At 40.0% G+C, this 24,556-nt stretch overlaps 1 protein-coding gene across 1 annotated transcript; it reads left to right on the top strand.

The window, feature by feature from the left end:
- The first annotated feature begins 19,553 nt into the window (after nucleotides 1–19,553).
- gper1 (G protein-coupled estrogen receptor 1) lies at nucleotides 19,554–20,898 on the top strand. Its single transcript, XM_020528610.2, has one exon. The coding sequence runs from the start codon at nucleotides 19,554–19,556 to the stop codon at nucleotides 20,625–20,627; it is 1,074 nt and encodes a 357-aa protein (XP_020384199.1). The 3' UTR covers nucleotides 20,628–20,898.
- Nucleotides 20,899–24,556: the final 3,658 nt, after the last annotated feature.

Raw genomic sequence — 24,556 nt, forward strand, 5'->3', positions numbered from 1 at the left:
TCCATTATGATGAGTACTGTCATTTCCGGTTTTAATCTGCACGGGTTTGTATATGGGGTCCAATTTTATATGTTTGTTGATTGCATTATAGGTTGAGAACCATGCCTCTAGGAATTCCCATGTGTGTCTATGTTTGGCTTGGGCTACTGTGGTTACGTTGTCCCAGTTAAACCAACGGCCTTCACACAAACTGGCCAAGGACCTACAACAGAGACTAACGCACCTAGATGATGGATCACCCCATTCCATCCAGTCAACCCAAAAATTTCTCAATACCCGCAAGAATATAAAGTCAGCGACGACAAGATTATGGTATCCTTAGACATAACAGCATGATTCACATCAATTGACATCCCACTAGTCAACGAAACACTGGCCACATTACTAGAGGAAGCAGGAATGCAGACCAGCAGCTGCATCAGCAATGACAACATACTCAAACTACTAGACTTGTGCCTCACCACACACTTTGTCTTTAATGGTCCAGTATACAAACAGATCAATGTCACACCCATAGGCTCACCCATCTCAGGACTCATCGCACAGGCAGTAATGCAAAGACTAGAACACACCACCCCTGCCCCCTCAATGAACCTAAACTGTGGATCCGGTACGTGGACGACACATTTGTCATTATTAAACGAACCAAACTAGATGAGACCCACCAGCTCATCAACAACGTATTCGCCAGGATTAAATTCGTGAGAGAAGAAAACAATCAGCTTCAGTTTCCGGATGTCAGAGTTGAACGCATGACCAACGGAGAGTTCCAAACCTCGATATACAGGAAAGCAACCCAAACTGACCAAATCCTCACTTCCACAGCAACCATCCCAATGTCCACAAAGCTGTATTAGGACACTATTAATGGGGAAACAATGGCCTAGTGGTATTATTGTTGGACTGTTAATCCAGAGATCCAGATACTGCTCTGGGGACCTGGGTTCAAATCCCACCATGGAAGATGGTGGAATCTGAATTCAATAAATATCTGGTATTAAGAGTCTAACGATGACTGTGAATCCATTGTCGATTGTTGGAAAAACCCATCTGGTTCACTAATGTCCTTTAGGAAAGGAAACTGCCATCTTTACCCTGGTCTGGCCTACATGTGACTCCAGACCCACATCAATGTGGTTGACTCTTATCTGCCCTCTGGGCATTTAGGGATCTGCAACAAATGCTGCCTAGCCAGCAACACCCTCATCCCATGAATGAATAAAGGACACGGGCCACCACTCACTGCAACACACCAGAACTATACAGAAAAGAGGAAGAGCACCTAAATAAAAACTTTGTTGTGAACAGATATCCCCGCAACTTCATCCGCAGGTGCCTACTAAATAGACAACAACAAGACACAGTATGCCCAAACACACTGGCCACATTGCCCTACATTAAGAACATATCAGAACTGACGAGACTCCTATGACCACTAGGAATCATGGTAGCCCACAAGCCCACAGCCACTCTACAACAAACACGCAAGGATTAAAGACCCCATTCGCACAAGATGCAGAACCAACGTGGTTTACAAAATACCATGCAATGGCTGCCACAAACATTACATTGACAGACAGGAAGGAAACTAGCCATCAGAATACACGAACATCAGCTAGCAGCAAAATGGCACGATGAACTCTCCTTAATATCAGTACACTCAGATAACGAAGGCCATCAGTTTAACTGGGACAACCTAACCATAGTACCCAAAGCCAAACATAAACACGCACGGGAATTCCTAGAGGCATGGTTCTCAACCCATAATGCAAATCAACAAACATATAGAATTGGACCCCATATACTAACGCATACAGAACAAAACCAGAAATGACACTACTCAACATAACGGACCGGACAGTATAAATTCCAAGTGGAGTAGAATATCATCACTTCATCAGAGGCCTCACTGATGATATTACCTAGCATGGTGACGAAACGTCTGAATGAAAACAAGCCAGCTCGGCGAGCAAGTCAACAACCTCACGCTTCTAGTATGTCTCTGAAACGGACTGCAACTTGTGCAGTCCACACACAAGTGATGGTAGGTGATTCTATACTTCTCCGTACGGCACATATTTGAGGTTCCTGCTTTAATCAAATAGAAATAACTGGACCAATAAAAAAATTGACCTTTAAAACCATTGGTTTTACAGTAAAATCCTCTGTGACATAACTGGGCTTTTAATTTTATACTAAGTTCATAATTATGACAAAACAGCCTCACTGGCCATGAAAAAAACTAATTTTATATTATGAAATGTCAATTTTTTCAATTTTTAAGAGATTTATGAGATTATGGAAGATGCTGAAATCTCATGTGTATGTTTCCATCATTTATTTCACTTTATGTAAAAATTTTACCATTAAAGAAAGTGGGAAAATTAATTTAGTTTTACTTCATGGTTTGCTGTTTGTGAGCTTATATCATTGTGATTGGCTGTTTACACTGATTGATGATTTCACAGGTACTGCACATCTTGAAACTCCTTTCACTTAGTGGCAGATTAAAACGGATGTCAAGGAAAGTGAAGTTTGTATCAGACTGATTGCTAGAGCTTTCCTCAAGGGCAACACCGGGTGTCCTTTGCTACTGGCTACAAAATCTGCTTTAATCTAGACTAAATGAAAAGATAATGGATGATCTAGCCAGAATCAAAACAGGTTGCAAACATCCTCCAGAATTGTCCTGGAGGCTTCAGGACTTAAAATTAATTCCCAGGATATTAAGTGATATGAGCAAACACCCAGCATAAAAAAAACTGGAACATTTAAGAAAAAGTTTCATTGTGAACCTTTATTAGTTATAGAAATATTGAAGTTTGTAATAAAAAAAAGTCTGTTTGACTCCAAAAATAAGTTCAACCAGAGTTGGCAACTGTGTAGCAAATGGACTTTGACAACGTTTGGTGAAAAAGGTTGCATTTTTCCTACCATCACCAAACACATTAACAATAAAATATAACAGAAACATTCATTATCTGGAAATCTTTTCAGTACGGTATTAAAACACAAATATTGATTGTAATGTTCATATTAAAGGGTAGGTTTGAGACTGAACTGCAGACTATATTTAGGTATATTACAAATAAATCCATTGTACCTGATTGCCTCCAAACTTCCTGTATACAAAACTAGATTAGAAGGCAGAATTAAAACTCAGGCAGACAGATGAAGACAACTTAAAGTATTGAATCAAAATGTCCCAGAAGAATTTGCTCACAGCACTGAATTGTTTTCTAGTGAAAACCTGATTGTGATCCTCCACAGATCATGACAACATCTTTCAACAAAGCAAAAAAAAACTACAACAACATTCCAGGGTATTTTTCCATTATTCCAGTACTTCAAATTAAGAAGGTTCACATAGAATTACATTTCTAGCATCCAGCATTTGAATTGTAAATTGGGTATTGATTTTTGAGAAAGCGCATTGCCAATAACCTTGTGTTTTCAAGAAGATTATTGGTTAAACAGACTAAACAGATGAAATGCATTCAAGTGCTCAACAAATTTGAGGATTCATTAAAACTACTTATGCACAACAAATTGGCAGAGGCTGCACAAAAGGTAATATGTTTCAATTCAGTGTAACCTGATTCTAGATTGCTCAGGAAAATTTCTAATGATTCAGTGCAGAGGTTTTGATGAATGGATCCCTGTCTGTGATGACATTACATCAACATTTTTTAAAAATGTGGGGTTTGGATGCTTCACAAATGGCTGCAATGATTCATTTTCTATATGAAGCCTATTTCAATCACAACAGGAAGGACACTCACAAAAATGGTACTAAGAACAAAAAAATGGACATTAGTAACTTGGAAACAGAATTGGCCAAGTGACAAGAAATAGAGTAATGATTAATAGATGATTTTCAGCCTGGAGGAAGGTTTATAGTAGAGCTCCCCAGGGATCAGTGCTTTTCCTGATATATATTAATGACTTACAGCTCAGTGTACACGGCATAATTTCAAACTCTGTGGACAATGTAAAACTGTAAACTGTAAACCGTGAGGAGTATAGTGCAGGCTTCAAAGGACATACACCGGTTGGTAGAATGAAAGGTCACACAGCCTGTGAAGTGAAATGCATAGAAATGTGAAGCGATTAATTTTGGAAAGATTAATATGGAAAGACAATACAAAATAGAGTACAATTCTAAAGTGGGTGCAGGGACCTAAGTGTATAAGTAATTAAAGGTGGCAGGACAGATTAAGTGTTTAATAAAGGGTACAGTGTCTTACACTTTCTCACAAGGCATACAGTACACCAGCAAGAAGGTATATTGAATATTCCTAAGATACTGTTTTGGCTTCAGCTGAAGTATCATGTCAAGTTCTAGGTGCCACACTCTACACAAAAGATGTGAAGGCATTGGAGACGGTGCAGAACAGATTTATAAAAATGGTTCCAGGAAAGAGGAACATAAGTTTTGAAGATAGAAAAATGATTTTCATGCAGTGAGTAGTTAGAATGTGGAAAACATTGTCTGGGTGTGTGGCAGAGCCAGATTCAATTGAAGAATTCAAAAAGGAATCAGGTTGTTTCTTTTAAAGGGATAGCATGCAGGGTTACGCGGAGAAGCAGACGAACAGCCCTAAATGAAATGCCCATTTAAGAGAGCCATTGCAGGCACAAATATGCCAATAATCGCCTGCCGCACTGTAGTAGTTCTGTGGCTATATGATATGATCATGAGCAATACAGTTCATGGCTATTAAAAAAGATAGTCAGTAACTGCTTACTAGGAAATTGCAGGACATCACTAAAACGTACAAAACTAACGGGTAGAAAATGACCAGCTGGACCATCAAATTGGTTGCACACCACGACGGCTGGAGCATCATAAACTTACTTTCTTCTCCCTCTCTCCTACCGCCTAATATAGACCAAGAATCCTCCTGTCTCTGCAATTTCCACAAATTCACAGGCAAAATGGTGATAAAAGCCCAAGGTCAATAAAAGAAATGAATATACAGTAAATCCAGCTGGAGGTATCGGGAAGCAATCCAGGAGATCACCAAATGCTTTTTTCTATATTCATTCATATGGTGTAGGCATTGTTGGCTCAGCCTACATTTATTACCCATTCCTAATTGCCCTTGAGAAGATGGTGGTGGGCTGCCTTGAACAGCTGCAGTCTCTGTGGTGTAGGTTAGGAAGCAACTTCTAGGATTTTGACCCAGCAACACTGAAGGAACGGCTATATAATTCCAAGTCAGGATGGTGTGTTGCTTTGAGGGGAACTTGCAAGTGGTGGTGTTCCCATATATCTGCTGCCATTGCCCATCTCAGTGATAGAGGTGATGGATTTGGAAGGTGCTGTCTAAAGAGCACTGGTGAGTTTTTGCACAGCTAATGGATGGTGCATACTGCTGTCTCTTACCTAGAAAATAAATGGAAATTGAACAGAAGTAGAAGGTTGTGGTTACTTAAAGTCTGAAATAAAAAGCAGATAATGGTCCAAAAGAAAAAGTGTACCTCAGCAGATTCAGCTATGGAGACAGAATTAGAGGTAATGCTTCAGCCAGGTGACTTTTCATCAAAACTTCAAGGTTATCAAATTGAAACCCTTCCTGTTTCTCTCTCCACTTGTGTCGGTTGAATGCTAAGTGAACGGGGACAGGTTTTTCTGGTTTCTCTTTGAGCAAAATTATTGATGGAACAATATTTGTTTATCATTGGAACAATATTCAGTATCTGCCATTAATAGCCAGTGTCCTCTATATTCAGTTATGCTCACTGTCATTTTTTTTTGAGGGGGGTTGCCTGCTGATCAATCATTTAGCTTCTTCCTTTGTGTTACTGATCCATATACATTGGCTTAGTGCTTTAGTAAAGATATTTTAGGCCTGAAGGGGACGCAATACTGAACCAGAAGAACAGTGGTGGTAAATGCCACTCAATTAGGAATTCAGAACTCCGGGTTAATGTTCTGGGAATTTAGTTGCAAACTCCACTGCGGCAGATGGTGAAATTTGAACTCAATAAACACTAGATTAAAAAGACGGCCTAATAGGGACTATTTGTCAGTTGTTATTAAAAACTAATGTTTTTGAGAGAAGGAAATCTGCCATGTTTACCTGGTCTGGCCTACGCATGGCTTCAGATCCGCCATTCAATGAGATTACAGCTGATCTCACCCAAATCCACATACCAACATTTACCCATAACTTTTAATACCTTTTATTATCAACATCAGATTTAAAATGAACTCTTGATCAAGCATCAATTGCCTTTTACAGCATTTCAAACATTTATCTCCTTTGAATCTGAATTAACTCTTCAACAGGTTTGACGCTAAATTTTGGGCAATGCCTTAGTCTTAAACTGCTCAATTAGACGAAATTAATTTCTCTCTATCTTCTGTACCAGTTCTGTTCAATATCTGGCAAACTGTGTTCAAATCACCCCTTAAATGTTCTAAATTTCAGGGAGTACAACCTTGGTAATCTTTCCTTCTAGTTTACCTTGAGTCCAGTTAATATTCTTAATGACCAACCTCTAGCACAGTTGTTACCTACCAAGTTTCCCATTCTCAAACTGAATGCTAAATTCTATCATATTATGTTTACTGCTCTTTATGGGATCTTTTACTAGGAGACTATTTATTAAACCTGCCGCATCACACATTGCCAGATGCAAAATATTCCGAAACCTGGTTGCTTGCACAACATATTGTTCCAAGGAACCGTCCTGAAAATACTCCATGAATTCTTCCTTGAGGCTAGATTTGCCAATTTGATTTTCCCAATCTACATGAAAATTAAAGTCGCCCATTATGAATATACTGTTTTCTTTACAAGCCCTCATTATGTCATGATTAACTATTTCATACCTTTATAACAGTTACTGTTAGTCAGTTATAAGGCTACTCCCGCCAGTATCTTCTGCTCCTTGTTAGGTCTTACCTCCACATCCACAGATGAATCAACATCATCTGATCCTATACCATTTCTTGCTATCATATTTATTCTATTTCATACGAACAAAGTTATCCTACTACCCTTCCTTTCCTGCTGTCCTTTCAAAACCTCACGTGCCCTGAATATTTAGTTCTCAGGTTTTATTTCCTTATAACAGTATCTCTGTATTGCCCATAGAATTATATCCAGAAACCTCTATTTGTGCTATAAATTAATTTATTTGGCTTCATATACTATGTGCATTTAAGTGAAGAGCAATTAATGTTGGCTTTTTAACCATTCTTTCCCCTCTGTCCCTATTTGCTGCTGTTGTTTGCACACGCTACTTGTACACTCTGTCCCTTCCTATCCCAATCCATTATTATTATCAAAATATTTGCATTACTTTGCCACCACATCCTTTTGATTTGTAAACCTACATATCCCAATTCCAAATCCTCTTTCCCTTAATTTGTTTAAAGCCCTCTCTACAGCCTTAGCTATTCAATTCACTGGTTGTTCATTCATCAGAAATAATCTTTGGTGTAAAGTTAAAGTTAAAGTACCTGAATAGATTGCATAAATCAGCTTGTACTTTCTTCAAGGGAAGGAGTGGGAGAATTAGAGGTGGAGGGAGAATTAACCAGAGAATAAGCAGGAGAGGCAGAGTTAAAACAGGATATCCGGACACAACGTGGGAGAGACTGAACGGGAGGAGGAGAGAAGGAGCAGGAAGCGGGAAGAGACAGAGCTGGAAGGGGATGAGAGACAGAATGGGAAGTGGGGGGAGGGGAAAGAGACAGAGAGGGAAATGGTGTGGTGGGGGAAGAGACACAGCAGAAGCGGGGAGACAGAACAGGACTAATACTATTCCTCTGGTGGAGAGCCCCGAATAACAGCTTAAAGTTAAGCAGCTCAGGAGATGCTATCAGGAATCATTGCTTGGAAACGTGGTGGAAGTAGTGGTGGAAATCCAGAATACCATCTTTAGAAAAGCTAATGAAATTGGTGTTCAATTGAAAATGTCAAAACCAAGATTGATTAATTTTTGAGAGGCAAGGATGGCAAACCAAGGTAGGTAATTCACTAACGCTATCAATCAGCCATGATCCAATTGGATGGTGGAAGAGGTTCGAGTTGCTGAATGGCTTACTCCTGTTCCAGAGTTCCTAGTAATGTCCCCACTTCAATTCCAACAAAAACCCAATTTCAACTCTGTGGCAGAAAGATAGAAACCATTCATGTTAAAACCCCTGGACTCTTACAGATAGTGAGTGAGAATTTGTGGAACTTACTATTTAGGTTTGTACTTGATCAATGACCCATTTGGTGAGGTTCCAGACTTGGACTGATTTCTGCATGAATGTTTCCCAGTACATTTTAGGAACTCCAGATCAGAAGGCAAGCCTGCAACATATTACCAGCTAAATGATCAGAAGACAACTTGAATTTTTATAGAGCTTTTACGAACCAAGAGGTTGCATTCAGTTAACATGACAGTAGATGCTTCAAGATACCATTACCAAACAAAATATAACAGCAATAACATAAAGAAATGTGACAAAATGCTTGGTCAAGCTTGAAGGCTTAATGAGAATTTTATAGGAGAAGAGCAAAGTGGAGAGGTTTAGGGAAGAAATTCCAGAGCTTAGGGAGTCGGTAGAACTGCCCACAATGGTGCAGCAATGAAATTTAGAGATGTGCAAGAGGCCAGAATTAGAGGTACATAAGGAGTAATAGGGCTGGAGCTGGTACTGGAGATTTCAACACAAGGATGAAATTCTTCCAGGCAGAGGTCGAGAACAAAAGTAGGTCACAAGTACAGGGAAGTGCAGGGCTGGCATTTTGTGCCATTTAGGGTCTGCCTGCGGGTGTAGCCTGTGTTTTCATAAGAATTGACAGTACAACTGAAGAGTTCAGTAAAATCTGATTATAACTGTACTTTTCAGAGATACCAGATAAGGTTCATTGTTATACACATGGATACAGAATCCAGGTGTTTTCCCAAACAAAACCAGAAAATGGTGGAAATATTCAGCAGAACTGGAATCATCTGTGGAGAGAGCAACGCAGTTAAGGTTTCGGATCAAGACTCTTTCTGTTACCCCACGTTTCCTGGCAAATAGCTGCTATCAGTGCTGGTACGCTTTCGTTGTATACCAATTGCGTTTATTCAACACCTCATGACTCGCCAAATTATCTGACATTGTTTCACAGGAGCGATCAAACAGATTTTGACACAGGTTCAGATTTAAGGCAGGTGACGCAAAGCTTGGCCAACAAGGCAGCCTTTAAGGAGCTTCATAAAAGGAGAAGAGGTTTAGGTAGGGAATTCCAGAAGTTAAAGCCTTATTGGCAGCTACAGGCACAGTACAGTCCAAAATGATGGGACAATTAAAATGAGGGATTCTCCAGAGGCCAGAATTGGAGGCACACAGCTATCTCAGAGGGTTATTAGTGGTGGAGGAAGTTACAGAGATAAAGAGAAATAAGGTGATCGTGGGATTTGAAAGCAAGGATGAGAATTTTAAAACCAAGGTTTAACCAGGACCAAATGTGTGTCATCCAGCACAGGAATGAAGAGTGAAATGGACTTCGTGCAATTTAAGACTCATACTGCAGAGTTCTGCACATTGTAATCAGTTTCATCTACATGGAAAATTGTCATAAATTGTTTAGGTGAGGCCAGCCAAATGACACTATGGTACTGGAATCCGACACATTTATAAAATTAGAATCCTTCATGAGTGGTATAAACATCCATCTGAAATGTTGCGGGAACCTTGTAACCAAATCATCAACAAAATTTTTTTTTTTTTTTTAAATCCGCCACATCACACACAGCATGTAGCATGTACTGTAAAACCCCTCACTTTACATTCCTGATTGTGTCTCTTTGCCTGAATGAAAGTTCAACCAGCTACACTCCTTACCTAGTATACAATTTCCCATTGTTGAATGTTTTAAAATTCCTAAGTACCACATCAGTAACAGTCATTCAGTTCTTAAGGCAGTGCTGATGAAGCAGAGATATTCTTATAAGTCTACTGTAAATGTAATTAGCACATATTTGTACAATTCCCCAAGGTCCTTCACAGATGTGCTATCAGACAAGATCTGACATTCAGAGACACAGGGAGATGTTAGGACAAGTGACAAAAAAGCTATGTTAAATATGTTAAAAGGAGCATCTTAGGAGGGAGAAAGAGAGGAGGGAATTCCAAACGTTGGGGTCTAGGCAGATGAAGACTTGGCAACCACTACTGGAGGAAATAATATTGGAATCACACAAGAGATCAGAGTTGAAAGAGTGCAGAGATGAGAGGTTTGTGGTGCTGAAGGAGCATACCAAGACAGGTGGAATGAAGTCATGGAGGCCCAGGGTTGACAATTTTAAACTCAAGTTTTTGTCAGCCTGGAAGCCATGGTAGAACAGTGAGCACAGGGTGAATAGGACTTACTGAGTTTTTAATACTCCATTCCACAAATTGGATCTTGAGCTGCGCCCATGAACACAAATTATTTTGGCTTACTCATTGATACCAGTTGTGCTCATGATCTTTCATCCTCACCCCACAGGTAGCAAGGTACCTTAGTCAACATCTCAAAGTGACATTTTTTAGGAATGCCATCGTAATGACTTAGGGATGGAGAGCAATGGTAGGTCAATGAAAAATCACAGGTGCATAATTCCCAATAAAATCACTGTTCTCCCGAAAACAAAAAAAAACAAACAAGCAAACCTTCTTTGGTGAATAATATTCATTTTTTCCTCATTATTTTCCCCAATTGCCAGAAAAGTAAATAGCAAGTGTAGAAAAAAGTCTTAATTGATATATTTATGTATTTGCCATTTCTAACCTGCTGTGCTAAACACCAATGAATCTTCCATTGACTTGTACAAAGGTGGGATTTGAAAAGACACACAAACTTTTCAATTCCAACATCAAATTCGAGGCTGCTGTTCAAGTATGTAGGCAACATTTACCTGGTCTTTCAAATAACAAGCTTCCTTTATTTAAAGATCATATTATGGTATATTACACTGCTATGACTTATCTAAATGGCGGAGCAGATGTGATCATCTGAATGCCTATTTCTGCTCCTATGTCTTATGGTCTTATAGTCCACTTGTCCAATTATATCAGTATTTTGGGAAACTAAACAGCCCATAAAATTCAAGCGACCTTACCAATGAATTCTGACAATTAAATATATGTATGTGTAAGTGCATGCACAATGGCACTTCTCAGAGTTTGTTTTTATTAATTTAGAGAATATGAGCACTCCTGGCTAGCCCATTCCTATTTGCCCAGAGGGCAATTAAAAGTCAAAAAAATTGCTGAGAGTCTGGAATCAGACCAGCTAAGGATGGCAGATTGCCCTTCCTAAAGGACATGGTGAACCGATGTTAGTGACATTAGGTTTTTACAACAATTGACATTGGTTGAGCTAGTTTTTTTTAAATTTCCAGATTATTTTCACGTTGAATTCAATCATCTGCTATGGTGGGATTTGAACATATGTCCCCAAAACATTAATTTTGGATTCTGGATTACTAGTCCACCGAAATTAGCACTGTGCCACCATCTTCCCATAGGTGATGATCGTAGAACTACCACAACTGGTGTCACTGGCTCTGGGAGTGTTGAGGAGGAATGGACGGGGGAGACCGAGGTGGAATGGACGGGGCAGGTCGAGGAGGAATGGACGGGGCAGGCCAAGGAGGAATGGACGGGGGTGACCGAGGAGCAGAAAGAAACAAGGAAGTCCTTTTCTCAAATTACTGTTACCTTGTAGAATCAAAATTTCAGAAATGCATGGTATATGCAAGTAAGGCACTACTTTGTCCTTTCAGCTCTTGTAACCCAGCTTCAAAATTGACTTAAATTGATGAATGTGTTGGTCTACTTGCTACAAAATGAATCGGGAAAGCTCAAAGCCATCTCCAGTGGACAGGGAGCCTACAGTACAGATTTCATTTGACAGCAATATGTTACTCTCAGACAATTAGACTTAGATATAATGTTGATAAAATGTCAAATATGATTTACAATCATATAATTAGACCTTATCTAAAAGTACTCCATGCTGTTTGGGTACTCAAAGTGTAAAACAAGAACTATTATGTTTCTTCAGTACTGATATGTTTCAATTTAATAGAAGCATTAGAATCACCAGAGAATATAAGTGTTTAAAAAATAATTACAACTTGTGTTGGACTGAGATTATAAACAGAAATAGAACTATTTGTTAAAAGTAACGTTTTGATATTTTTCAGAGCACGCACATATTGGTTTCATGTACTGTATGATGGTTTACAGAGCAGTACAAGGTTTGATGAAAATCAGGTATACATGGTCTTGAATTAGATCCCCAGCGACTATGCACACTGGGAAGATTCAGGTCAGACCCTGGCCTTGAATTCAGACAGGACAATGGTACTACAGTTGGCCAGAATACACCAGAAAGATAGAACTGATCTAAATAGAAGTCTTAAGGCCTCAGGATGTCCAAAACACTTTACAATCAATAAAGAGATAACAAGGTGTAGAGCTGGATGAACACAGCAGGCCAAGCAGCATCAGAGGAGCGGGAAAGCTAACGTTTCGGGCCTAAACCCTTCTTCAGAAATGGACAATAAATCAATGAAGTTCTTTTGGAATTTAGGAAACATACTTGCAGTTGATTTACAGAAAGCTCCCACAAACAGCAACATGATAATGCCGAGACGATCATTTTTTTAGTGACTCTAGCTGAGAAATAAATAATGTCTAGGACATTGAAAGAACTCTGTCCTCTTCTATGTAGTTCTATGGGATTTATGTTTTATGTTCACCTGAAGGGACGGACGTGCCTCAGTTTAACACCCCATCTAAAAGACGCATCTCTAAACTGTAGCTTTCCCTCTGTATTTACTAAACTTGTAAGGAGCCTAAATTACGTGCGTAAGTCTCTGGTGTGGCAATTGAATGCAGAATCTCTAACTCAGAGCTGCCAGTTCAGTCTTGGCTAATATTGCTGGTTGAACGATAGTGGGATCATGAGGGAACGGTCAATATTCCTGCTTCCGAATGTCTCTAGCAACTGAAGTGATTGTGAACTGCTAATCTAGTTTATCAAACATATCAAACCAAAACATAAGGTTCTAGGCCCAAAACGTCAGCCTCTCTGCTCCTATGATGCTGCTTGGCCTGCTGTGTTCATCCAGCCCTGCACCTTGTTGTCTCATAAGGTTAAATTTGCATTTCTAGCTGATCATTTCGTTTGCATAGTATTTTAGTTTAAATGCATAAGTTGGAAAGAAGTTTGAAAATAGTGAACAATATGGAAGGTTGTAAAAACACCCTGATTATTCTAGGCACCATTATTGCCTCAGCTAATACCACAAAACAAATTATCTGGTCAGCGGCATTTGCAGAATTTGTTGTACATAAATTAACTTCCTACATTACCGCAGTGACTACATCTAAAAAGCAATTAACTGACTATAAAGAACTACTTTAGCTTTTCCAAAAAAGTATACACAAAGCCTTTTCCGGAATACTGTGTCCAATTCTGGTCGTCCTGTTATAGGAAGGATATTATTAAGCTGGATAGCGTTCAGAAGAAATTTACCAGCATGTTGCAGGGAACCGAGGGTTTGAGTTATAAGGAGAGGCTGGATAGGCTGGAACTTTGTTGACTGGAGCATAGGACGTTGTCAGGTGATCTTATAGATGTTTATAAAATCATGAGGCATATAGATAAGGTGAACGGTAGGTGACTTTTCCCTAGAGTGGGGGATTTCAAGACTAGGTGGCATATTTTCAAGGTGAGAGGAGAAGGATTTTTAAAAAAAGACATCACGGGCAATTTATTTTTTAAACACAAAAGGGTTTGTGTGTGGAACAAAATTCCAGAGGAAGTGCTGGATGTGGGTACAGTTATAACATTTAAAAGACATTTAGATAAGTATAAGCTCATTTATGTGAATTTTTTTTATCTAGTTGTAACTATAGGGTATATTTTTAAAATGAAAATTCTCCAAAATAATTTCAACAAGAAGCAATTATGTGGTTCAGAGATAGTAGGAACTGCAGATGCTGGAGAATCTGAGATAACAAGGTGTACAGCTGGATGAACACAGCAGGCCAAGCAGTATCAGAGGAGCAGGAAAGCTGACTTTTCAGGTCTGGACCCTTCTTCAGAAATGGGGGAGGGGAAGGGGATTCTGAAATAAACAGAGAGGGAGAGGGGTAGGCAGATATAAGATGGATAAAGGAGCAGATAGGTGGAGAAAAGACAGACAGGACAAGGAGGCGGGGATGGAGTCACTAAAGGTGACTGTAGGTGGGGAGTCAGGGTGGGGATTGGTCAGTCCAGGGAAGACGGACAGGTCAAGGAGGCGGGGATGAGGCTGGTAGGTAGGAGGTGGGGGTGGGGGTTGAGGTGGGAGGAGGGGATAGGTGGGAGAAAGGACGGACAGGTTAGGGAGGCGGGGACGAGCTGGGCTAGTTTTGGGATGCAATCGGGGGCGGGGAGATTTTGAAGCTTGTGAAGTCCGCATTGATACCATTGGGCTGCAGGGGTTCCCAAGCGAAATATGAGGTGCTGTTCCTGCAACCTTCGGGTGGCATCGTTGTGGCACTGGAGGAGATCCAGGATGGACATGTCGTCGAAGGAGTGGGAGGGGTAGTTGAAATGGTTCGCGACTGGGAGGTGCAGTCGTTTGTTGCGGCCTGAGCGTAGGTGTTCCACAAAGTGGTCTCCAAGCCTCCGCTTGGTTTCCCTGATGTAGAGGAGGCCACATCGGGAACAGTGGATACAGTATACCACATTAGCAGATGTGCAGGTGAACATCTGTTTGATGTGGAAGGTTTTCTTGGGGCCTGGGATGGGGGTGAGGGGGGAAGGTGTAGGGACAGGTGTAGCACTTCCTGCGGTTGCAGGGAAAAGTGCCGGGGTTGGTGGGGCTGGTGGGGAGTGTGAAGCAGACAAGGGAGTCACGGAGAGAGTGGTCCCTCCTCAAGGCAGCCAACGCATCATCCTCCAGCACTTCCACCATCTGCAATCTGGCCCCACTACCAAAGACATTTTTCCCTCCCCACCCTTATCTGCCTTCCGGAGGGACCACGCTCTCCATGTCTCCCTTGTCCGCTCCACACTCCCCACCAGTCCCACCACTTTTCCCTGCAACCGCAGGAAGTGCTACACCTGCGCTTACATCTCCCCCCTCCATCCCAGGCCCCAAGATGTTCACCTGCACACCTGCTAATGTGGTATACTGTATCCGTTGTTCCCAATGTGGCCTCCTCTACATCAGGGAAACCAAGCGGAGGCTTGGAGACCACTTTGTGGAACACCTACGCTCAGTTCGCGACAAATGACTGCATCTCCCAGTCACGAACCACTTCAACTCCCCCTCCCACTCCTTGGACAACATGTCCATCCTGGGCCTCCTCCAGTGCCATAACGCAAACGTTGCAGGAACATTACCTCATATTTCGCTTGGGAATCCTGCAGCCCAATGGTATCAATGTGGACTTCACAAGCTTCAAAATCTCCCCTCCCCCTACCGCATCCCAAAACCAGCCCAGCTCGTCCCCGCCTCCCTAACCTGTCCATCCTTTCTCCCACCTATCCACTCCTCCCACCTCAACCTCCACCCCCATTTCCTACTTAGCAGCCTCATCCCCGCCTCCTTGACCTGTCCGTCTTCCCTGGACTGACCAATCCCCACCCAAACTCCCCACCTACAGTCACCTTTACTGACTCCATCCCCGCCTCCTTGACCTGTCCGTCTCCTCTCCACCTATCTGCTCCTTTATCCACCTTCCATCCGCCTCCGACCCCCTCCCTATTTATTTCAGAATCTCCTTCCCCTCCCCCATTTCTGAAGAAGGGTCCAGACCTGAAACATCAGCTTTCCTGCTCCTCTGATACTGCTTGGCCTGCTGTGTTCATCCAGCTCTACACCATGTTATATCAGCAATTATGTGGGACTTGTAGTTTTCAGTTAGATTGACATGAAGGTGGACAAGGACTAATGCTTTTTTACAACAAAAAGGTGCCAACTATGTTCGGTTGTATTACTAGCAAACCACGTTGCGTAATTCCAAGCAAATCATTCCTTACCTCAACCATAAACAGTGGTTGCTCAGGAAATCTTCCAGCTTCTTAGACTTGCTTGTCAAATTCTCCATTAGATATAAGCCTTACAAACTCCTGCAGCAAAATCCTTTATGGCCTTCATCATGTTTTTACATAGTGGTGTAATTACTCTCTGTAAGCATAACACCTATTTATCAAAAGGCATGATGTGGTGCCGCCGGTGTTAGACTGGGGTGGGCAAGGTCAGAAATCACACAACAGCAGGTTATAGTCCGACAGGTTTATTTGAAAACACAAGCTTTCAGACCCTTCTTGAGGTGTTAGTGAGAGAGGTGGTATAAGTAAAAGATCAAAGGGTCACACCAATGAGGAGGATGTACTAAACAAACCTAAAATGCTGTTAAATCCTTAATCAGTTAGAAGGTTTTAATTGATTAATATGTATATGCAAATCCCCAAATTCCCTTGAAGTCACTGTCCTGAGAGAACTGAAGGTTTTATCAGTGTAAAGAAAAGGCGACATTTTAGGTCAATCAATGCATGTTAGGTGAAGAAGGGTCTAGGCCCGAAACATCAGCTTTCCTGTTCCTCTGATGCTGCTTGGTCTGCTGTGTTCATCCAGCCCTACACCTTGTTATCTCTTACGTTAGGTGTGAGACCTTGTCTACAATCTGTGATTTCGTTTGGAGTCAGACTGGTTTTATTTTTAAAGTCGGAGTTTGTAAAACATCACATTGACTGACTATCTATAAATTGTGTGCTTTTTAAACAAAATAAAATGCAAATACAAATTCACCCCATAGATTCACGTGTGTGCGCGCGCGCGCACATGCGAAGAGAATGTGTGCACGCGCAAGACAGAGAGAGAGTGCAAGTGTGTGCGAAAGAGCATGAGCATGTGCGAGAGAGAGCGCGAGCGTGCGCGAGAGGCGTGTATGTAAGTGTGAATGAGAGAATGAGTGTGTGTGTCTGTGTGTGCGCGTCTGTGAGATAGAGACAGACAGCATGGCACATAGGCAAACCATGCAGATGCTACAACAACAGATGAATGGAAACTGTGCCAGACAGGGATGTTCCCTTCCAGTGGGGGAACATTTCAGCGATCAAGGACATTTGGCCTCGGATCTTCGGGTAAACATCCTCCAAGGTGGACTCCGGGATACACAACAATGCAGAGTCGCCAAGCACAGGCTGATAGCCAAGTTCGGTGCCCATCAGGACAGCCTCCAGCGGGATCTTAGGTTCATGTCGCACTACACGTGACCCCACCACACTATACACTCACACACACTACTCACACAAACACAGTCTCATACACATTCGCACAGATCATCTCATAAACACACTGTCTCTCTGTCTCTCTCTCTCTCTCATACAAACACACACACACACACACCTGTGAATCTTTGGGGTGAATTTGTATTTGCAGATACATTCTATTTTGTTCAGAAAGCACCCAATTTATAGACAGAGAGTCAATGTGGTGTTTTATAAATTCCTACTTCAGAAATAAAACCTGTCTGACTCCAAACCAAAACACAAACAGATTCTAAACAAGGTCTCACACCTAATATGCACTATCTGACATAAAATGTTGCCTCTTCTTTACACTGATAAAACCTTTAGTTCTCTCAGGACTGCGATTCCAAAGGAATTTGGGTTTTACATATACATATTAATCAGTTGAAACCTTCTAAATGATTAAAGATTTAACAGCATCTTAGGTTTGTTTAGTACATCTTCATCACTGGTGTGAACCTTTGCTCTTTTACTTATAAATTCTGTGTCTGATACTATCTCTCTCACTAACAACAGGAGGAGAGAGGCTCCGAAAGCTTGTGTTTTCAAATAAACCTGTCAGACTATAACCTGGAGACCTGGAGTCATGTGATTTCTGACCTTATCAAAAGGCAATCACCATACTGTGCACTTTTATTTCCTATCCGAGTGTGTGTTTAAACTTCCACTGTTTATGAAAGGAAGATATGATGTGCCTTTTTTAAGCTATGAATGTCTGCACATCATCAGTTGCTTTGTCATAACTTTGCACTATATTAACAGCCCTGTATCAAAAATAACAGGAGAAAGTTAACAGAAATTAAAATACAATGGGAGACACTACGAAAAATGTCACCTTAATCATGCAATATCTGTAACTGCTCCTAAGAGAGGAAAACAAATGAAAAACACTCAAGCAAAGTAAAGTACCACATAAATAATGCAATTCAGCATTTCAAGATGACAGAAGACTAAAGACAATCTCCACATTACTGCAGTTTTCAGAGTATTAATTAGGTTAAAAGAAAACTCCTGATTTTAGCAGCTATCTTTCAGTTCTTTATTGAAACTCTCCTTCAGTATTAAGAGGGATAATTAGCATAAATGACAGATGCAAACATAATTGTGTTTCAATGTTTACAAATACCACTTTAATTTCAAGTTATTTCCCATCTAAAGAGATTGTACCATAGTTTAAGTGCTAAACGGAAAGAAGTTACCTATATTAAACTGAAATTTACAGTAAAAATTGATCAACTTTCTTTCCTTACAGAACAGTTCCAAGCCAAGCCCATTTAACATGAGTTACATAAATGCAGTCTTTTCTTGCTGTTGGAAGTTTCAATATTAGGTTCTTACCCTGTTTGAAATTTCTTTGCTGTGCACATCACAGTATCTAAATTTTATTCAAGTACAGGACATAAAATGATACATCATTATTCATTCAGTTTGCTAATACAGTTGAACAGTATGTTTTTAGCAAATGTTGAAATGCATGTCCAGATTAATCTTCAATTAATAGAAAAAGATTTTCAATTACATATTACTGTATTCCCTTTTGATGAGGAAGTGTCTTATTGCATGTATAAGATATGTTGATCCATATTTTACTTTTCTCCCTCGCCTTTCTATTAACTGCAGGATGGTCCCTGGGATTTTATGGTCTGATTGGATTTACAGCCAATTATTGATTGGTAGCCAATACAAAGCAAAGGGGAAAGATTTCAGCTCACCAAATAAGTGAAATGCAGTCACCGCTGCACCCGCTAAACCAAAACACCAATGCCTGATGTGTGGGACTTGACTACCTCAAGCAAATGCAAGTATCTGGTCTGAATTTCTTACCTGGCAGCCCAAGTGCTTGGCCTCAACTATTAAGAACAGTGATCTGCAGTCAAAGGGCAGAAAAGCAACCAGTGCAGATACACACAGCTTTCCAGTGCCAAAGTCTCAATTTTCTACAACATGTACTGCTAAACGAGTAAACACACCTGAATGAACACCAAGGAGATGTATTTTGTACTGGAGATAAGTAAACTACATCTATTGACCAGAACCACAATGCCACTGCAGGGCCCAAGTTGTGTCCCACTGGATTCTCCAAACAGCAGATAAAGTATGCTACCATACAGTATGGCAGAAGCGTTTTTGACACATTGGGATGAATTGATTGAATGCATCAATATAGACAAATGTAAATACTTAAAACACCAAAGCATTATTTATAGATCATTCAAAACATAATTTTTGAAAAAATTATTACTGCCTTTGATGATGGAATTGCAACTAATCTCACAATTATTACTATTTTCCAATGAAAGTGAACTGAATAAATCCAGTTACTGTAATGAAACCTTACACTGTAGCTATATAACTGAAAACCAAAGTGACAGCCATTTTTACAGTATCAGCCTCTTTCTATCTTGCCTGTATACAGTTTTTCTATTTCCCATAGGCTTCATTGGAAATGGATTAATCCTGGTTGTAAACTTGAATGATCATAAGAAAATGACCATCCCAGATCTCTATTTTGTAAATCTTGCTGTAGCTGACCTGATCCTTGTAGCAGATTCCCTCATTGAGGTCTTCAACCTGAATGACAAGTACTATGACATAGCCATTCTGTGCACCTTCATGTCCCTGTTCCTGCAGATCAACATGTACAGCAGTATCTTCTTTCTCACATGGATGAGCTTCGACCGGTACCTTGCCCTGGCACAATCGATGAAGTCTGGCACACTCCGAACATTGCAGCATGCAAAATGGAGCTGTGGCCTGATCTGGTTGACATCTATCCTGGCTACAATGATGCCTTTTGCTGTGGTACAAGTGCGTCACACAGGGGAAGTTCACTTTTGCTTTGCAGATGTTACAGAGATTCAATGGTTGGAGGTAACTCTTGGGTTTGTCATACCCTTCTTCATCATTGGACTCTGCTATTCACTGATTGTACGGATTCTCACAAAAGCCCAGAAGCACAACCGCCTTTGGCCAAGACGTCAGAAGGCCCTTCGCATGATTGTTGTGGTTGTTCTGGTTTTCTTTATCTGTTGGTTACCTGAAAATGTCTTCATCAGCCTTCAGCTCCTACAAGGCACAAACGATTCATCAGTTTCTCTCAAGAAATCAATGGGCCACTATTACCCACTTACACGTCATATTGTCAACCTGGCTGCTTTTTCTAACAGTTGTCTGAATCCTATTATTTATAGCTTTCTCGGGGAAACGTTCCGAGACAAGCTTCGCCTTTACATGAAAAGGAAAGCAAGTGTATCTACAGTTTACCGGCTTTGCAACAACACTTTGAACTGGAACATTCCTGTAACCGTAGAGGAGTCTTTTGCATAGCAGATGAAATCTCTATAAGCACAAGTAATTAAAAGGAGGCCCAAATTGCATTCGAATTTGTTTAATTATAATTTTCAGTTTGGCCAGTTGAAAGCAATGGTTCCAGAGCCATCAACTTCAAAGTGAGTTGGTCTAAGCACAATAATGGAACTCAACTCCAATATAATCACTAGGAGGAAGTTGGTCGAATGCATTTGGGTAAAGTTGAGAGCAACCTCTTTCTAAGTTTGCCGCATTCACCACACTGTTTACTCATATGGAAACAATCAACTAGCACTTGTTCATGTGACTATTTAAGGCTTTCAGTTTAAAGCAGAATTATATTTAATAAAGATATTAAAAGTCCACAAAGTAGATCCTTTCCTAAATTGGAAGGAAAATGAAAAACAGAGTAGGACTCAAATGTACTAAATTTTGCGTGGTTTGTAAAATAATTCTACCTTAATTTCAACCTGTGCATTCCAGTTTAATTGCAATGATACAAACTAAGTTTGACAGTATATGTTTAGTTTTTAAAAGTTTGTATTTGTTGATCAAGCATCACAAATTAACAGAAAAGCCTCGGGGCAATAAAAATGTCAGTGTTTATGAATGAAAAATTCATTGTGTTATCAAGGTGAGACATTCCAGACAACAACCTTGAGGCATACCAACACCAATATAACAATACTTCAAAATAAAAATGGATGATGAGTTCATGAACGGATATCACTGAAATTAATATTTATAACAAATACCAGGGTGAACTGGGTCTAATTTTCGAGTTACCTCGCAGGCAGATTAGAGTCAAAGATAACCAAAATTGCTCAAAATATACTTGGCTTTTGTAATTCATGAGGGAGAAAATAAGACAGATAGAAAAAAAATGGAGAGAGACAAGGTAAGCAAAAGCACAAGTGAGAGAAAGTGGGTAACTCAAGAAAAAGAAAATTTGAGAGGAAAGGCAAAAAGAATAGACGAAAGGAAGGCAGTACCTACACATATATAGTAACTTTCACAACCTCAGTGCTTCCAAAATCACCTTACTGCAAGTATTTTGAAGTATGCACTGTTGCACTAAAGGGTATGCATCCTGCTTGCACCCAGAAGCTCCTACAAACAGCAACATGTGAAATGATTAAATAACTTCTTCTGGAGAAATAAAAACAGAAAATGAGAGTTCATCAACCTTAACTCTATTTCACCATCCAACAATTGCAGCCTAACCTAGTGGGTGTTTCCAGCTGTTTCTGTTTTTATTTCAGACTTTCTGCTATGAAGTCTTTTGCCTGCAGTTGAATGAAGAATACATACTTATTAGGATACTAAGGAAAACTTCCCTGCTCTCTTCAAATAGTTCCATGGGAGCTTTGATATCCACCTGAAAGGGCAGACGGTAGCTCAGTTCAGCATCTCCATAAAAGATTACACCTCTGACGCTGCAGAACTCTCTTAGCCTGCATACTTAAGTCTCTGGAATGGAGCTTGAACCATGATCCTCTGATACATTGGTAACAGTGAACCATTGAGCCACAACTTTCATATTTAACTGCTATGTACAACTTTCTACAAGTATGAAAAGACTACAGCTTGAACAGGGAAGTGTTCAATATTACCAGAATGAATAAGAATGTTGAGTAAAATCAATGAGATGTGTTACATTTCAACTTTAAAAACAAACAAATAAATTTGGAATTATATCAAGAACATAAAGTATTACGCATTCTTAATTCCAGAATTGAGAATCTAGACCAGAGGGTCACAATTCATAATAAGGCGTGGGTCATTTAGGACCAAAACAAGAAAAGTTTTCTTCTCCTCAAAGGCTGTATCTGCTCAGTAATGAGGTATATTCAAGACATGGGTAAATAGTTTTCTGCATACTAAAGTGTTTAAGAGAATGGGGAAAATATGGGAATGTACGTTTCAGTTAGAAGATTGTCAATGATCTCACAGGATGGCACAACAGGTATAAAAGGCCAAATGGCCTACTCCAATTCCTACTTCTTATATTCTTAGAACAGGCCCACCTATCATTGCTCCTCATAATTAAAAAATTTATAGTATAATTATATTCGTGGCAGAGACACAGACAGACCAAGCTGTATAATAACATTATTGTAAATTCCAGTAACAGATGTTTTGCTATAGTTTTACTGGGATTGAAGAAACCATATATGCGGCACTATGTAGAGTTTTGGTCTCTTAGTTGAAATGACATAACTGCATTTGAAGCAGTTCAGAAAAGATTCACTCAAATATGATTCTATGACTCTAGATGATTCCTGGGAAAAAGTGAGCAGGTTATCAAATGAGAAAAGTTAAATAGATTAGGGTTGTATCCATTGGACCTTAAAAGAATGAGTTGCAATCGTACTGAAATGTATAAGATTCTGAGCGGACTGAGCAGGATGCATTCCAATTGTGGAAGCAATGAGAACATGGGGAAACAGTTTAAAAACACAGGTCAGCCATTAAAGACAGAAAAGAGGAGTTTTCTTTTTCTGTCTCGGAGGGTCAAGAATCTGTGGAACTCTTCTCCACTCCCTTCCATTCTGTTACTGCTCCCTTGACTCCATACCTTAGACATGGATTTACTATGTGATAACCCATTGAAGAATTTATACTGTGACTTTAACATGTTCAGGATGTCATAAAGCATTTTACAGCCAATGGCACTATTTTGAATTCAGTTAAGTGTCTAATATAGGAAATGAGAGAGGGAATTACAAAATAATCTGAGAGATAGCAGTCGAGAAATAGGACAATGTCTTCTTACAATCTTGCCATGAAACCTTTTACTCCATCCAAAAAGGCAAAGTCTTATTTTACTATGGCATCGAGGTGCCACATCCAATACTGTCATCTTAGATTTTGTGTGAAAGTTCCTGAAGTGGGATTTGAACCTACAACTTGCTGTCTCTGATACAAGAGTGCAACCAGTTGTCCAAGATGGACACAATGTAAATATAACCCGGCAAGTGAAGCAGCAGCAAACTGGCTTGGAAATAAAGTAAAGTCACTTCAGCTAGCTACCGAGTACAAAACTTTAGCTTTATGTTGCTATGCAAAAGTCTGGATTCTGCACTGTTCTTTCTTTCTCTGTGCCAACAAAACATACAGACGTACATCAGTATTGACAAAACTTGTTAGTGACAAGGGCAAATAATTTAAAACTAAATAAAAAGATTGGAATCTTGGGATGTTTTACGATCTTAAAAGGTTATTTAAATGCAAATTGTTAGGACTTTTAAAAGATATAGATTAATATGCAAGAATGTAAGGTGAAAAGGGAACACTACCATCTGCAAGTTCACCTCTAAGCCACTCATCATCCTGACTTGACAAAATGTATCACTGTTCCTCAGGGTCATTGGCTGAAAATCCTGGAATTCCCTCCCTAATGGAATTGCCGGTCTACCTACTGCACATGGACTGAAGCAGTTCAAGAAGACACCTCATCACTACCTTTTCAAGGGCAACTAGGATAGGCAATAAATGCTGGCTGAGTCAGTGATGCCTACATCCCACAAGTAAAAACAAAACCCGTACATAACTTAATCACATCACAAAGCGCTGTGTATAAATTTGGACATCTAAATATCAGAAGCAATGCCAGGCTTGCATTTACATGGTTCTTTTTACTGTCTAAGGATGTTCCAAAGTAATTTACAGCCATTGTTTAGTGTAATCACTGTTGTAAATTAGGAAGGATAGTTGAGGTGCAGTGTATATTCATTAAAATGTTGCTAGGGATGACAGATTACAGTCTAGAACAAAAAAGCTCCAGGGTTTGTGCATCAAAACGCTGTAAAGATTTAGTGGAAATGCATGACAGAAAGGCTAAAAATGCTCAGAAGTCTAATTGGAACCATAACATAGCAAAGAAATACCTGGAGTCCAAAGGATTGAGAAAAAGAGAACCAAGCCTATACAAATAGTGCAGGATC

The sequence above is a fragment of the Rhincodon typus genome, chromosome 21 (assembly GCF_021869965.1).
Source record: "Rhincodon typus isolate 14 chromosome 21, sRhiTyp1.1, whole genome shotgun sequence".
Taxonomy (NCBI): Eukaryota; Metazoa; Chordata; class Chondrichthyes; order Orectolobiformes; family Rhincodontidae; genus Rhincodon; species Rhincodon typus.